This window comes from Ictalurus furcatus, chromosome 23 (genome assembly GCF_023375685.1).
Source record: "Ictalurus furcatus strain D&B chromosome 23, Billie_1.0, whole genome shotgun sequence".
Lineage (NCBI taxonomy): Eukaryota > Metazoa > Chordata > Actinopteri > Siluriformes > Ictaluridae > Ictalurus > Ictalurus furcatus.
Genome location: NC_071277.1, coordinates 20,049,676 through 20,064,632, shown reverse-complemented (window position 1 = coordinate 20,064,632; position 14,957 = coordinate 20,049,676). Strand labels below are relative to the sequence as shown.

Sequence of the window (14,957 nt, the reverse complement as noted above, 5' to 3'; positions counted from 1 at the left end):
CTTCTCCTTCGTCTTTGATTTAATGTACTCCTTATTTCTCTTTTATCTTTTTCAGTGCTCTGTTAAATTGTTAATGGATGAATGGATGCCGTGTGTTTTTGTATTAATGTAATAAGAAAATAAAAGTTCTGCTTTCTACATTTTATAGAAACTCAGATTATTAATATTTTTTTAAACAACTTCATAAAAAAGCAGATCACATCCTAAGTGCATTAGCGGCTTATTTTATTTGAGAATGTGTTCAAATATAATTGGCATGTGTGTTTATATAAAATAAATTGTTTTTTAAATTAAATATTCGAGGGTTAAAGAAAAGCTACCAGAGTGTATTGTGGGATTTTTTCTTTCACTATACTTTTAGAAATGAGTCTAAAATGACAAAGTTTACAAAATAATGCACTACAGAGTAAATACTGTTATTTTTTATAACAATTTCTTCTTCATATAAAATAACTGACTTTTTTGTTTTTAGCTGTTGATTTTTATAGATAATTCTACAGAGGTTTGATGTTGTTTGTTGTAATCGAATGCTTCATCAGAGCTTTTATAATAGCATTTTTTTATTTTTTTTTAAAGAAAAGAATCTTTGCTCAAAATTGCATACTTTTCTTTCTTGTTTTAGGTCTTTGTACATCTGATCCTCATTGAACACTTTGTTTAAAAATGAACAAATGACTCGAAATAGAAACTAAATCATCAGTTTGAATAGTGTCACTTTTTATTAAAATAGATTACATGAATCATCTGTGTGTGTGTGTGTGTGTGTGTGTGTGTGTGTGTGAGAGAGAGAGAGAGAGAGAGAATAGAAAAACAAAACCTAAGTAATAAAAGGAGGATGTTTATTGCCGGTGAGGTCGGAGTCTCTCAGTGGATCCTAAACCATGCACGAGGTAACGACTTTAATACAATCCACACTGTGGGAGTGCAAAATTTACATTTCATTTCATTTCATTCGATTATTATTATTTTTTAAAAAAGCAAAGAAAAGTGTCTTAATTAAAAAGTGTCTTCATTACATCAGAAGTGTGAGAACTTTCACCCTGATAAAACAGTGTGATAAAATCAGGATTTATCTCCTGATATATAAAACACCGGTACAGCACAGGTTCAGCTGCAGTTTATTCTACTCTCCTGTCCTGTCTGAAGCTCTGTGTGTGTGTGGGGGTGTGTGTGTGTGTGTGTGTGTGAGAGTGAGAGAGTGACGTGTGTTCCAGCTCATGAGCCTGAGGAGTCGAGCGTGACGGCGAGTCTCATGCTGACGGGGATGTGATCCGTTAAAGTCGCCAGCTGGGTCACGTAGGTAAACTCCTCGACCTCCTGAAAGACGAACAGAAGAAAAGAAAAACAAAACCATCTTTCAGCTTTAATAATAATAATAAAATAATAATAATAATAATAATAATAATAATAATAATAATAAAATAATAATAATAATCGGAACCGGTTTCTCCGCTCTGTAGAGGCGTGACGGTGTAAAGCAGCGCGTGAGTCAGAAAGCAAGCAGATTTCCCCTCATGCATAACGAAGACAAACATACAGGAGGGGAAAAGGAAAGCAGCACGGACGCAATATGAAAATAAGAAATAATGTTGTAATATTTTGTGGAAAAAAAAAAGTCACGATGCTTCAAGAAAAACAAAAAAGTCATAATGTTAGAAGAGCAAAGCCGCGATATTTGGAGAATAAAGTCACAATATGAGCGAGAGGTGTGAAGACGAGCACGGCCCGCAACTTCTCCTTCCACTACAGCTTCACACCTCCAGGGTCGGGGGTTCGATTCCCGCCACAGCCCTGTGTGTGCGGAGGTTGCATGTTCTCCCCGTGCTGCGCGGGTTTCCTCCGGTTCCCTCCCCCAGTCCAAACACATGCATGGTAGGCTGATTGGCGTGTCCAACGCCACTCATTAATATTGCGATTTTATTGTTTAAACATTGTGACTTTTTTTCCCCTCGCAACGCTGTGGCTATTTCTCAAAAGATGACATCACATCAGGTGTGATTATTTATAAATACATGATATTATAATAACACACAGCAGGACAGAAACGAGTCCGTGAGCTTCAGAGAGTGTGAGGGTTGAGTTCTGCGGCGTCTCACCGTGTGGCAGCGCTCAGTCAGATTGCTCTCTCTGTACAGGAGGTAGTCGATACGGCGGCCCACCCAGGCCTCCCCGGGCTCGGGGTACACGAGAGGGGTGTCACCGCGGGGTACGGGGGGCGCCAGGTACAGCTTACGCAACTCTTCATTTTCCAGAGTCCTGCAGACATTACAGCACGATTTTAAACGCAGAGACGGAACAATACCACGTTTCCTTTCTGATACTGAAGACTTTCTTTAAAAGATACCAAGCTTTAAAAAAATGTAGTTTTTAACTGAAGCACTTTACAGTTTAAACTCTTTCACAGAAACATCACTTACATTATAAACATAATCAAGTATAAACTATAACGATAATAAAAATCAATCCTAACAACATTTTTTTAAAAATACAGTCAAGTCTCTTTTCCTGCTCCAAAGATGTTCTTTTTCCAAACTTTGGCATTTGTTACAGGTTTCAAAATTATTGGCACCCTTGGTAAAGATGGGTATAATATAAGATGTGTTATGGGGGAAGCACAGAGGAGAAGAGGAGTGGTCACAAGCGAGGACTCCGGACCCTGGAGGATCTGGAGAGGATCTGTACTGTATAAGCGCTGTTATATTAGCGACGGGTGGTGGTGCAGTGCAAAGTACCAAACGTGAGGGTGCCAATAATTATGATAAATCTGTTTTTGTTGGAAAACGTGTTTTTTGTTTTTTTTTTAAACAGATTTTTGATTTTGTTTGAATAAATTTACATCAATTAAAAGTTCGATTTCGGTCATATTTACAGCGTGACTTTTTTTTATTTTACGCCATCTTTACCGAGGGTGCCAATAATTCTGGTGCTGACTCCCTGTTTTATTTATTTATAGTTTTAAAAAAAAAGTACCATCATGTAGCCATGGAATAATCATTCATAATCAAGGAAAGCTCATTTATAACCGAAACAGATTGATTTCCTCTGTTATAAACGTGTTATAATAATTAATTAACCAATTAATCACTGAATGAATGAATGAACGAATAAATGAATAAATGAATAAATGGATGAATGGATGGATGAATGAATGAATGGATGGATGGATGAATGGATGGATGAATGAATGAATAGATGGATGAATGAATAGATGGATGAATGGATGGATGGATGAATGGATGGATGAATGAATGAATGGATGGATGAATGAATAGATGGATGAATGAATGGATGGATGAATGGATGGATGAATGAATGAATGGATGGATGAATGAATGGATGGATGGATGGATGGATGGATGGATGGATGAATGGATGGATGAATGAATGAATGAATGGATGGATGGATGGATGAATGAATGTAAACGCGGTTTACCTCTGCAGGTTATCTGGAGTGTTTACGTCCTCATCGTATAAGGTAGGCTGCTGTAACAGAGTGCCTGGGGAATGGAGGTGAGGAAAAAAAAAAACACACAAGCATCAAAAACAAAACAAAAACTAACTGATCGCGATCCGATATAATCTGATGTAACACGACAAATACAACTGTAAATGGACAAAAAGTACGGCATGTTGTTCATTAATAAATAAAAAATGGCGAATAGCTGTGGTGTAAGAGGAATAAAACACGCAGGGACGCGCTGTTTCGGGAAAATAAGCAACTTCACACACACAGAGCGTTTTATTCCTCTCATGCCACACGTCGTCTCGTCCTTTTTATCCGTTTATGGTTACATTTAATGTCGTGGAAGTGCAAAGTCCTCTGTCCTGAAGATGTGGGAAATCTTACAGTTACAGCTTTACTTCTGACTGTTACACAGCGCTGACACTGGAGACTCCTTCCACACACGCTACATAAACACATCTCTCCTCACAGACACTTCACTATTATGAATGAGATCTACGTCACTACACGTCAATATAGCTGCACTACACGTCACTACACATCAATACACGTCACTTTATATCACTACACGTCATCATACGTCACTACACGTCAATATAGCTGCACTACACGTCACTACACATCAATACACGTCACTTTATATCACTACACGTCATTATACGTCACTACACGTCAATATAGCTGCACTACACGTCACTACACATCAATACACGTCACTTTATATCACTACACGTCATCATACGTCACTACACGTCAATATAGCTGCACTACACGTCACTACACATCAGTACACGTCACTTTATATCACTACACGTCATCATACGTCACTACACGTCAATATAGCTGCACTACACGTCACTACACATCAGTACACGTCACTTTATATCACTACACGTCATCATACGTCACTACACGTCAATATAGCTGCACTACACGTCACTACACATCAATACACGTCACTTTATATCACTACACGTCATCATACGTCACTACACGTCAATATAGCTGCACTACACGTCACTACACATCAATACACGTCACTTTATATCACTACACGTCATCATACGTCACTACACGTCAATATAGCTGCACTACACGTCACTACACATCAATACACGTCACTTTATATCACTACACGTTATCATACGTCACTACACGTCAATATAGCTGTGTGTGTGTGTGTGTGTGTGTGTGTGTGTGTGTGTGTGTACCTATAGCCCAGGGTTTCTCTCGGCCCACTGCTGCTCTGCACGGATCCATGTAGTCGTTAAACAGAGTGTGTTTCTGCTCCAGATCGTCGTCTGCACACAAAAACAAACAGACGAGAAACTGAACAAAACTCTCACACTGACTAGCGCTCATGAGGAAATGTTAACGATAACAGACGACGTTACCGTAGTCCTACTCAACACACCGCACACAGCGTGCAGGATAAACAGGAAGAGCTTAATGACCGTTACGTCATTAACGTTATCCTGCGTGTACGTTATTTAAAACTCATGTTCAATACAACAACGACCAGTGATGAGCGTGTGATTACTGCAGTAATGTCAGTGATGTTAGAAACTCGTTAGAAGACCTCGTCGTGTCTGTGTAATGTGAGTTACTGGGTGTATAAAAGTCTTTATAAAAGCCTAACAGTGTAGCGCAAAGTGCTGCGCAATTACACAGCTAAATAAAATGAAGGGATAAAAATAAGCAGATTAGCGACAGAAATAAAGAATAAAACAAAATGTAAATGAGCAAAAATGAAAAGAATTTTAGAACAACGAAACAAAAAGAAATGAAAGAGAAAGATTGTGACGAGATTTAAAAAAACAAACAAACAAACAAAAAAAACCTTAAATAAATTCACCAAAAAATTTAATTAAAAGAGAAATAAATCAAATAATTATTCAGCAGGAAGCTACAACTGTGAATTTCCTTCTGGAGTTAAAATCTAAATATATATATATATATAGTTATAAAATTAAAATAAAGATAAACTAAGCATGAGGAGATAAAAACACAAAAAAAATGGAATAAAATGAACTATACAAGAGAAACTAAAGAAAAGAGTTAATAAAATAATAAAATAAAAATATAAAAAGAAATATAGAATAAAATGCAGTGTAAATGGAAAAAAAAAAAATTTTCAAATAATAAAGATCCAGTGGAGAAAAAAAGGCAAAATTAGCACAAGGAAATGTAAAAAAATGAGAAATAAGAAAATGGTTTTAGAAGAATAAAGTAATTATACAAGTTAAAATATAAATACTGAAAACGTTGTGTATTTTACTGAATCTGAGTATATTACAAAGGAGGATTTATATATATAAAAATGTAAATAAATAAATAATTTTTTAAAAGAGTGCATTTACAGGATATTGTTTGTTTGTTTGTTTGTTTGTTTGTTTGTGGTGACGTACCCGGAGAGCAGTTGTCGAAGTTGAAGTCTCCACAGAGCACGTCGAACACCACCACCTCGTCCTGCTGCCTGGTTGTGGTCTGGAACTCGCTGATCCACTGGGTGATCATCTCCAGCTGCTCACATCGGATCTCTCCATCTCCTAAACCCAGGAGGAAAAACCCCACACCCACAGGTTCAGGAACTCTACAGAGACGAACGCATTTCCGACGAGGCGTCCGAGATAAAAATACGACGGGAGAGGCGTAAAAACTTCCTACCTACTGGAGCGTGAAGATGAGTGCAGTTAACAAACCCCACCATGTTCTTCTCTCCCTTCTGTAATCCGGTTTGTACCTGAAAACAAAAACCGCTTCAGAAACCGTAAACACCTTCATCAACGCATCAGCTCGCAAACACCCGTATCCTACATTCGTCTAAACGTCCGTATAAGGAGACTCACTGACGTCTGGTGATCGTATATTACTCGTCGAGTTACTGCGGAGTTAACTTAAGCCAATAAAACTAGCCGTTCCATGAGAACAAAAGTAATGGCGCGCGATAAAGGGAGGAAGAGGAAACGTTAGTGTGTCTATGAGCGCTCCGGGGCGCTGCAGTGGCTGAGCTGCGTTATTGGAAGATTTAGCACACGCCTCGGATTAACGAGGCACTCGTCCTCCGTTCAGACCCCGTTTTGTTGTTTTCAGTTCTCTTTGCCTTTTATGGAGATCTGTGGGTGTGGCCAAATGTAAACGTGAAGGGAGTACACTCGGTAATTTAGAGCCGATTGGCGTTAATCATACATACATACACAGAAGTGTGAAGAAACTTAAACGATAATTCATTTTAGTTCGGTTTTACGAACATTTACGCACATACTTTAATAAAAGATTGACGAATAAGGTGAGATATCTGGGATAACAAAAGGAATATGATAGATATGACTAGTTAGTGATCGAACGTCGTACAAAACTAAATCACCAAGGGAACATATTTCAGTGTCGTTGTACTTGTTCCGAAGTTTCATGTAGGACGGCGTGTTACAAGCAGTTAGCACGTGCACCTTGAGAGAGAGCAGGCCCTTAGCGGCGAGAGCGTCCTCTCCTCGGCTGTTGGGGAAGCAGCGGTACTGCGCCTCCATCACCGGGTAGCGACTGGCCACCAGCAAGCCGCTGTTGAAGAACTTAAAGCAGGAGCCGGAGCTGCAGGCGTACACGCCTACGTCGTACAGGATGTGACCAAAGAGCGGAGACAAAATCTCAGCCAGCTTGGCCGCCGCCCTCTTATCGAACACTTCCTGCAGGCACAGGATGTCCACGCTGGCTGGAAACAGAGCCGACACCTCCACAGGTGTGTGTGACGCTCGCGAAGGCTTCACGTGGCTTCCGTTCACCTGGAGTTCGTGTGTGTGATTGCTTGCTACGGCGCCTCCGCTGGACGTTTGGAGGATTTCTTTATCGCCGTCCACGGCCTGTTCTTCTGTGATTGGCGCTGAATTTTTAGAAACGTCCCCATTCTGTTCTGATGTCGCAGGATGAGCATTCGTGGTGCCGTAGGGGGCGGAGCCTGCGTTCAGGAGGCTGGAGGACGGGCTCAAGGCCGCGCAGCTACTTGGCGAGTCGACGAAAATACGGATATGCGGCCGGCTCACGCCCTGCACGATGTTGCGCCCGATGGAGAGCGCCCGCTGCTGCGTGTGAGCCAGGTTATTAAATCGCGCCAGACCCCCGGGCAGGAGGCACAGATTACCACTTAAAAACCCAAATGTCACCTTTCCAGACTCCTCCCATCCAGCGTTACGGTCCTGCATCTTAATCGTCACGTCCCGCTTCATATAGGAGAAGGGACGGCGTGCGAACTGGAGTGGCGCCCACAGCAGGAAACCCAGCAAAGCGAACGGCGCCGAGATGAGGAAAAGGAAGAGGAAGAGCAGCGAGCCAAAAAAAACCTCGAGCGGGTAGAGGTAGCACTCTTGCTCCCGTCTCCGCCTGCGCTCCAGCGTCGTGGACACACACGCGGCGATGAGTCGGTCCAGGAACCAGAAGCAGGGGAAGATGAGGCCCCATCCCAGGGCGTGAAGAGCCCCGACGAAGCCATTAGGGAAGGGCGATTCTCTCAGAGGCATCCCTCGTCTCATGACACCACAACAAGGACACGCAGCAACTCGGGACACGTCCAATCATCTCCCATGCGCCAGGGTTCTTTCATCCAGACGTCCAGCCTGCGGCCGAGTAATCTCCCTGCGAGTTTAAAAAAAAAAAAAACACCACGAGTGTATATTAAAGGAATACTCCAACACGTTCAGTCTAATCTCTATCTGATCTGCAGAGCTCTGGAGACGTTCTCCTGCCCTGAGAAAAGAACGCAGAAACGTGTTTACTCCAGATTCACTTACCACTTAAGTCTAAAGGCAGACGTTCAGCTCACATTAAACTGAAATGAAGTCAATTCAGTGTGTTTGAGGAAATAAATCTGTAGCACCGGTCCTCTTCAGTACTTATTCGTAACATACGCCTATAGTAGGAAGGTAATAAAAACATATAATCTATCTTTCCAGGCACATGAACGTAAAAAAAAAAAGAAAGACTGGCCTGACGGATTCAGACTTAAATCCCAGAAATACTGCAGTAATAATTACATTACACCACCTCCGACATGGAACACTAATCCCGTCCGAATAGGGCTTCAGAGATGGAACTACTTTTTCCATATGGCTCTACTAGCGTATGGATATCACACAACCGGAACTTGCACTGGATTGTTACTGTAGGCTTTGGTACGACATTCTCTCATGTCTGCTTAATCTTCATCCTTATACCTTTATTCTTCCTGGATTCCAGGTGCAGGAAAACGTGTCCAGGTGTGTTAACATTCATCAGCCAAAGACTCATTTCAGAGATCTCCTCTGCTTCACATATTTACTGTAATATCCTATTTTTAAATATGGATTTCAATCTGCATTACTCCGGAAAGCTCACACACACAGAGATAATATCGTCTATAAGTCGATATGAGTTCAAATGTCACATCCAACAACCCGGAATTTCCACTGAGATACCCAAAAGTCAATATCTGGTGTTTAATAGTCAAGATTTCATTCCTCCTCAAGTCTGAACTGACTATATATATATATATATAAAATATTTTAATGGTTTCCTTTAAATATATGAAGCTGTTAAATATAATATAATATACTATAATATAGTCAGGACAGCAGTAAGGTCTAAATAATCCAGTAGACTTGTTTAGCGAAGGACTTTCACCCCTGATAATTAAACAGAAAGGTTGAGAGAAAGACATCTCGGGGTGAGATGAGGACAAGAACAGACATGCACACAGTAATCCAGCCCTCGCCATCTGTCCACATTTTACCATCTGTAGTCAGCACACGAGATAAAATCAACACACACCTCCGAAATTACCTGTGTGTGTGTGTGTGTGTGTGTGTGTGTGTGTGAAAGATCACCACAATACCGGTTACGCAAAGCATTTCATACATGCAGAGAACTATTGTCTGGATCAAGGTGTGGTCATTTAGGTTGAACTTGGAACTGCATGTAAAGAAAATGTTTTTAAGCTCTGGGCGGCGTCCTGTTTGGAAACACGAGGGAACGGTGAGGCGAGGCTTGAAAACCTGAGACCACTGAATCGTTCACTGCTTTCACACCTTTTACAGGTGTGTTGATAAGAACTGGATCAGAGCTTCTAGTTCCCGGTGGAGTCAGTGAGTGTTGCCAGATCCATGAGTTTTTCCTCCTGCAGGAATGCTTTTTAGGTTGTGTAGATTAGATCATTTATTCATTCAGTCTTCAGTACATGGGTTTAGGGGTCGAGCGATAGCGGATTTTACCGATACCGATAACTACGCTGGGCGGTACCTTCCGATAACCGATTAATCAACCGAGTTGAAGTTTTTAAATTTGATTCTGAATTAAAACCTAACACTCAAAAGTTAAATATTGCTGAATTTTATTATAAAAATAAACAGCACTGACTGTACCATGAAAATGTACTGTAGCTTTTTTTAAATTAAATAAATATTAGCTATTAATAAATATTAAAGTAAATAAAAGATAGACATCCAAACTGAACCAAAAAGTAACACGGATAGTCCCAGTGTCGCAGGTCATAAGGAAGCACAGCATCTGGAACACATGTTCTACCGGTTTGTGTTTTGGGATCTGTAACACACATCTGGCAACCCAGCACTAACGCCTAACACCTGATCCATCTCATTAAACAGCCTTCGTTTTGAATAAAAAAAAAATCTGTATTTATTAGATTAGAGTTCACTCCAGAATCTTCAGCAGAAGTGTCTAAAAGCTCTGAGGAGCTGAAGTGAAAGGGAGAAAGAAAAGCAGGTCAGAATGCAGGGCCGGAAATGCAGCAGTGACTCCTGAGAAATGAATCAAAAGCGGATAAAATAAACAGGGTGTCTTATGGGCGATGACGTCAGAGCGGAACCGCGGAGCCTCGTTGCCGAATCGACTCGCGGAATCGATTCCTAAATGCTAGAAATGTGATGGAGCTCCCAAGATCGAAGACTCGACTCAAGACGAGCAGCGGTGGAACCCCCAGCTCCATTTTTAGCCCATTTTACATGTTTAACTGAAATCTTCCCCAACACGGGGTGGGCTAGGTGTTAGCACAGCGAGCTAGCTGAAGTTTACCTGGTCGGTGTACTCACCTGACTGAAGCTCGGTTCTGTTGCTGCTCCAAAACGCGAGGGTTTTAAACATGAGCTCTGACTTTCATCTTACTGTGAACCTCAATCAGCACAAAACCGGAACACTGATTGCAGTTTGACTCGTTTCCCCCTTCTCTCTCTCCTTCTATCCGTCTCTCTCTCTCTCTCTCCAGCGGTTTCGTTCACTCGAGAAGCACCCTATTAAGTCAGGCTCGCCCCCGCGCGCCTCTGCGCGTTCCCGCGACTTGTATTAAAGGTGCGGTGTAAGCAGAGCTAAGCTAAGTTTACCTCACAGCTTTAAACACACCCTGTAAGCGTCTCTGCATCGTTTGAACCTCCTACATGAACCATGCGAGATAATAAAAGTTCCATTCCATCCAGTTTTATCTGCCACAAAAGCAGCTTTACAGAAATCCGGATGTAGGTTTAGATCTGGTGGTGAGGTGTTGAGGGAAAAAACTCCCTGACAGGAAATGGCACTAAATGGCCAACATCCATTGGTGACAACTGCGATTATAAACCATTCTCAATAACTGTGTTATGAACAGACTCTCTTTCTGTAACTGCGTTCTCCTGCCCGGGGTCGTGGTGGATCCGGGGTGTATCCTGGGAACGCTGGGCGTGAGGTGGGAAAATAGATACGGGATGGGACGCCAATCCACCTCAGCGCACCTTTCACGCTCACGTTCACACCATTTAGCATAGCCGGTCCACCTGATGGTATGTTTTTGGAAGGAAACTGGAGAACCCAGAGGATCCAACAACCCTGCTGGAAAAAAACAAAGCAATAGAAACCATCATAGAATTTCTAATGGTTTCCACTACAAATACCATTACTAACCATTAAAACCATTATCCAATGGTTTAAATTACATACAACCCCAATTCTAAAAAAGTTGGGACAGTATGGAAAATGCAAAACAAAAGTCATTTGAAAACGTGTTGAATTATTTTATAATGTGCCACACGTTCTCAGTGGGAGACGGGTCAGGACTGCAGCAGGCCACGCTCGCACCCGCACTCTCTGCTTACGCAACCATGCGCTTGTAAACCGGGCAGAATGTGGTCTGGCATTGTCCTGTTCTGGATGGCGGAATATGTTTCTCCAAAATGTCTACATATCTTTCTGCATTAATGCTGCCCTTACAGATGTGCAGGTTACCCATACCATGGGCACTGACACGCCCCATACCATGACAGACGCTGGCTTTTGGACCTGACGCTGAGAACAGCTCGGGCGGTCCTTTTCCTCTTTACCCCGGAGAACACAACGCTGTTTTGTCCAAACACTATTTGAAATGTCGACTCGTCGGACCACAAATCACGATTCCAATGTGCTACTCTCCATCTCAGATGAGTCCGAGCCTAGAGAAGTGGGCGGAGCTTCTGCTTTGCATAGTAAAGCCTTAACTTGCATCTGTGGATGCAGCGGCGAATGGTGTCGCTGACAAAGGTTTACCAAAGTATTCCCGAGCACGTCGTTTTTTGTTTAAATACAAGTCAACGTACATTTACACATCACTCCTCTTTGTTTTTATTAGCATTTTCCATACTGTCCCAACTTTTTCGGAATTGGGGTTGTAGAATTAAGGATGTAGGTCTTTAATGGTATCCACTAGACATAACATGCCACCAATAGAAGGCGACAAATTACCAGTAGAGACCCACAGGGACCATTACAGTACAGTTTCCATTAAAACCAAGATAATTCCCATTCTAGCCATTAAAACCATTACAAATTCCAGCAGGGAAGGAAAACGAATCAGGATCAAACCGGGATCAACAGTGATGTAAAATGCTAAGCTGGAGGCCATTAGCTTTCCTTACTCATTAGCTACATTAGCCTTACATCCTCAGTTAAAGTGTGATAACGGTTCCATTAAGTCTGTTATTGTTCTTCTTGGTGTGTGGAAGGTGATCATATCTGTGAACTGTATAATAAATAAAAACATGAGCAGTAACTTCATGTTCCAGGTTGTTTTAATGACTAACACGAGTCCTTAGGTTATGTAGGAGCTTGGGGAACGTGAGATAGCGCACACAAGTTAGCGCTACCACAGGAGGAGCGGCATTCCGTCCTTCTGCGCCAGGTAGGACAGGCAGCTGAAGAGGACCAGCAGGTCTTTCAGCAGGCTGGGCGGAGCCGTCTCCATCATCACACACTGCAGGACGTCCAGGTCGTTGTGACCCCACTCCCGAGCCGTGTGTGTGTCCGGGCGGTCCTTCAGGATGCCGTACGTGTTGATGATGAACTCGGTGAAGGGAGGATGGAGCGTCAAGTTGTAGCCCAAAACACCGAGCCTATTCATCAGATCCTCATAGCGCTCGATGAGCTCAGACCTGTACGCCTCGTCCACCTGACCCGTCAGAGGATGCGTAGACACCTGCCGAGGACATTTCCATGATGTCACTGCTGTGACCTACGACCTGTAAACAGCTTATCTGTGCAGTAACATATAACATATAACTCGCCTGTACTTTGACCTATGATCTATACTACCTCACCTGTATTATGACCTATGACCTGTACTAGCTCACCTGTACTAAAAGACCTATACAGCCTCACCTGTACTTTGACCTATGATCTATACTAGCTCACCTGTTTTATGACCTATGACCTATACTGGTTTACCTGCACTTTGACCTGTGACCCATAATAGATCACCAGTACTTTTACTCATACTAGTTTACTCGTATTATTGTGTTAGGACCTATACTAACTCACCTGTCCTTTGACCTATGACCTACTCTAACTCACCTGTATGATCTTGTCCAGTATGTTCTGCACGGTGAAACCGTACAGTCTCGTCTGTTTGTAGAAGATGTGGGAGAGGATCCTGCGCTCCAGCTGGAAGGCCATTTCCCCCAACATCCTCTCAGAATCTGTGGGTCGCATCAGACAACGTTTTAACGCTTCTACATACGTTTTAGTGTAGAAAACAAACAAAGTGTGAATTAACAACAACAACAACAACATCAACACGATGTCTGTGAGAACGGAACTCACCTTTCACCGTCTGGCAGGACGAGGAGGACGTCTCAGGACATGCAGGTCTGCCCTGCGTGTTTCTGAGAGGAGACGACGTGCAACAAGGTCTGATAAGACCGTCTCTGAACGAGCTCTCGCCCACGACGCAGTCACGCCACTGGAGCATGGATTTCCTCCCTGAATCACACACGTCACGAGCACAAAGACATTCTCAAAACACGGTGACTTTTTAAAGGTTAACTGCTCAGGACAAAGAAGGGACTCGTGAACAGCGATCACAAAATGTAAAACCAGTCATTTGTGTAAATTCAGTTATTATTGTGTTTCATGGACGATAATGTAAACATCTGTTGTGTGAAATAACTCATTCAGGGCAGAACTAAATAAAAAACTAAATGCGATTTTAATGATTCCTCTTATTTATTTATTTTAATTATTAATGATAATTTTGCAGATTCTGCAAGGGGTATGTAAACATATGAGCACAACTGTAATATAACTATTTATTCCCTCTCTCTTTTTTTTTATTTTTTATTCCTGAACACATTCTGTCCAAGCTGCTTTATTTATAAGCGACTTGTTTTTGAGTTTTTTTTGTTTTGGATTAAAACTGGTTGAAATCAGTCAACCAGACTAATCACTACAGCAACAAGACGATCATCCATCCATCCATCTTCTATACCACTTATCCTTCCTTCAGGGTCACGGGGAACCTTGAGCCTATCCCAGGGAGCATCGGGCACAAGGCGGGGTACACCCCGGACAGGGTGCCAATCCATCACAGGGCACAATCACATACACACTCACATACACATTCATACACTTTGGACACTTTGGACACGCCAATCAGCCTACCATGCATGTGTTTGGACTGGGGGAGGAAACCGGAGTACCCGGAGGAAACCCCCGCAGCACGGGGAGAACATGCAAACTCCACACACACAGGGCCACGGTGGGAATCGAACCCCCGACCCTGGAGGTGTGAGGCGAACGTGCTAACCACTAAGCCACCATGCCAAGACGATCAATATAAACATATATTCCCAACGCTGCGTTGTGATTGCTTCTGAGCTGCTGATGTGGATTACCTGCACTGATCTGGCTTTTCTCCATGACCGTATGGTTGGTTGAGTGGAAGCTGTCCAGGATCGAGCGCAGCTCCAGATTCTCCTTCACCACACTCTGCAGCGTTTTCAGATCCTCCACCTCATGCCTGAGCCTCTCGTTTTGAAGAAGCAGCTCCGCATTAAAGTCACGTTCATCCATTACTATCGAAAACCTTTCAACTGTAGACGAAGCAGAAAAACAAGCTTCAGCTCTGAGACCGAGCAGCAGAATGAGGGGTTTGTGAGTTCTAACCCACAACAGTGAAGAGCATTTTGGAATGTGTGCGTGTTGCATCACAGAGACGTGATTCCACAGTTCTGTTCCA

At 42.5% G+C, this 14,957-nt stretch overlaps 2 protein-coding genes across 2 annotated transcripts; both read right to left on the bottom strand.

The window, feature by feature from the left end:
* Positions 1–535: 535 nt before the first annotated feature.
* On the bottom strand, positions 536–11,325 carry smpd5 (sphingomyelin phosphodiesterase 5). Its single transcript, XM_053611233.1, has 8 exons — positions 10,537–11,325; positions 6,913–8,089; positions 6,131–6,206; positions 5,872–6,012; positions 4,675–4,764; positions 3,434–3,497; positions 2,097–2,256; positions 536–1,317 (listed from the first exon to the last, which is right to left on the bottom strand). The coding sequence occupies exons 2-8, from the start codon at positions 7,984–7,986 to the stop codon at positions 1,216–1,218; spliced, it is 1,707 nt and encodes a 568-aa protein (XP_053467208.1). The 5' UTR covers positions 7,987–8,089; positions 10,537–11,325; the 3' UTR covers positions 536–1,215.
* Positions 11,326–12,498: 1,173 nt separating this feature from the next.
* On the bottom strand, positions 12,499–14,930 carry LOC128599547 (uncharacterized). The gene is made up of 4 exons (XM_053611252.1): positions 14,614–14,930; positions 13,544–13,702; positions 13,295–13,419; positions 12,499–12,920 (listed from the first exon to the last, which is right to left on the bottom strand). The coding sequence occupies exons 1-4, from the start codon at positions 14,924–14,926 to the stop codon at positions 12,588–12,590; spliced, it is 930 nt and encodes a 309-aa protein (XP_053467227.1). The 5' UTR covers positions 14,927–14,930; the 3' UTR covers positions 12,499–12,587.
* Positions 14,931–14,957: the final 27 nt, after the last annotated feature.

Bases quoted from the DNA above. Each gene is read 5' to 3' on its own strand.
- LOC128599547 (XM_053611252.1), bottom strand. From the start codon at position 14,926: ATGCAACACGCACACATTCCAAAATGCTCTTCACTGTTGTGGGTTAGA. The intron at 13,420-13,543 runs GTGAGTTCCGTT...TGCGACCCACAG, and splicing joins GTCCTGCCAGACGGTGAAAG to ATTCTGAGAGGATGTTGGGG. The intron at 12,921-13,294 runs GTGAGTTAGAGT...TGTCCTCGGCAG, and splicing joins TACTGGACAAGATCATACAG to GTGTCTACGCATCCTCTGAC.
- smpd5 (XM_053611233.1), bottom strand. From the start codon at position 7,986: ATGAGACGAGGGATGCCTCTGAGAGAATCGCCCTTCCCTAATGGCTTC. The intron at 3,498-4,674 runs GTACACACACAC...TCCATTCCCCAG, and splicing joins AGAGAAACCCTGGGCTATAG to GCACTCTGTTACAGCAGCCT. The intron at 1,318-2,096 runs GTGAGACGCCGC...TTCGTCTTTCAG, and splicing joins TGACTGAGCGCTGCCACACG to GAGGTCGAGGAGTTTACCTA.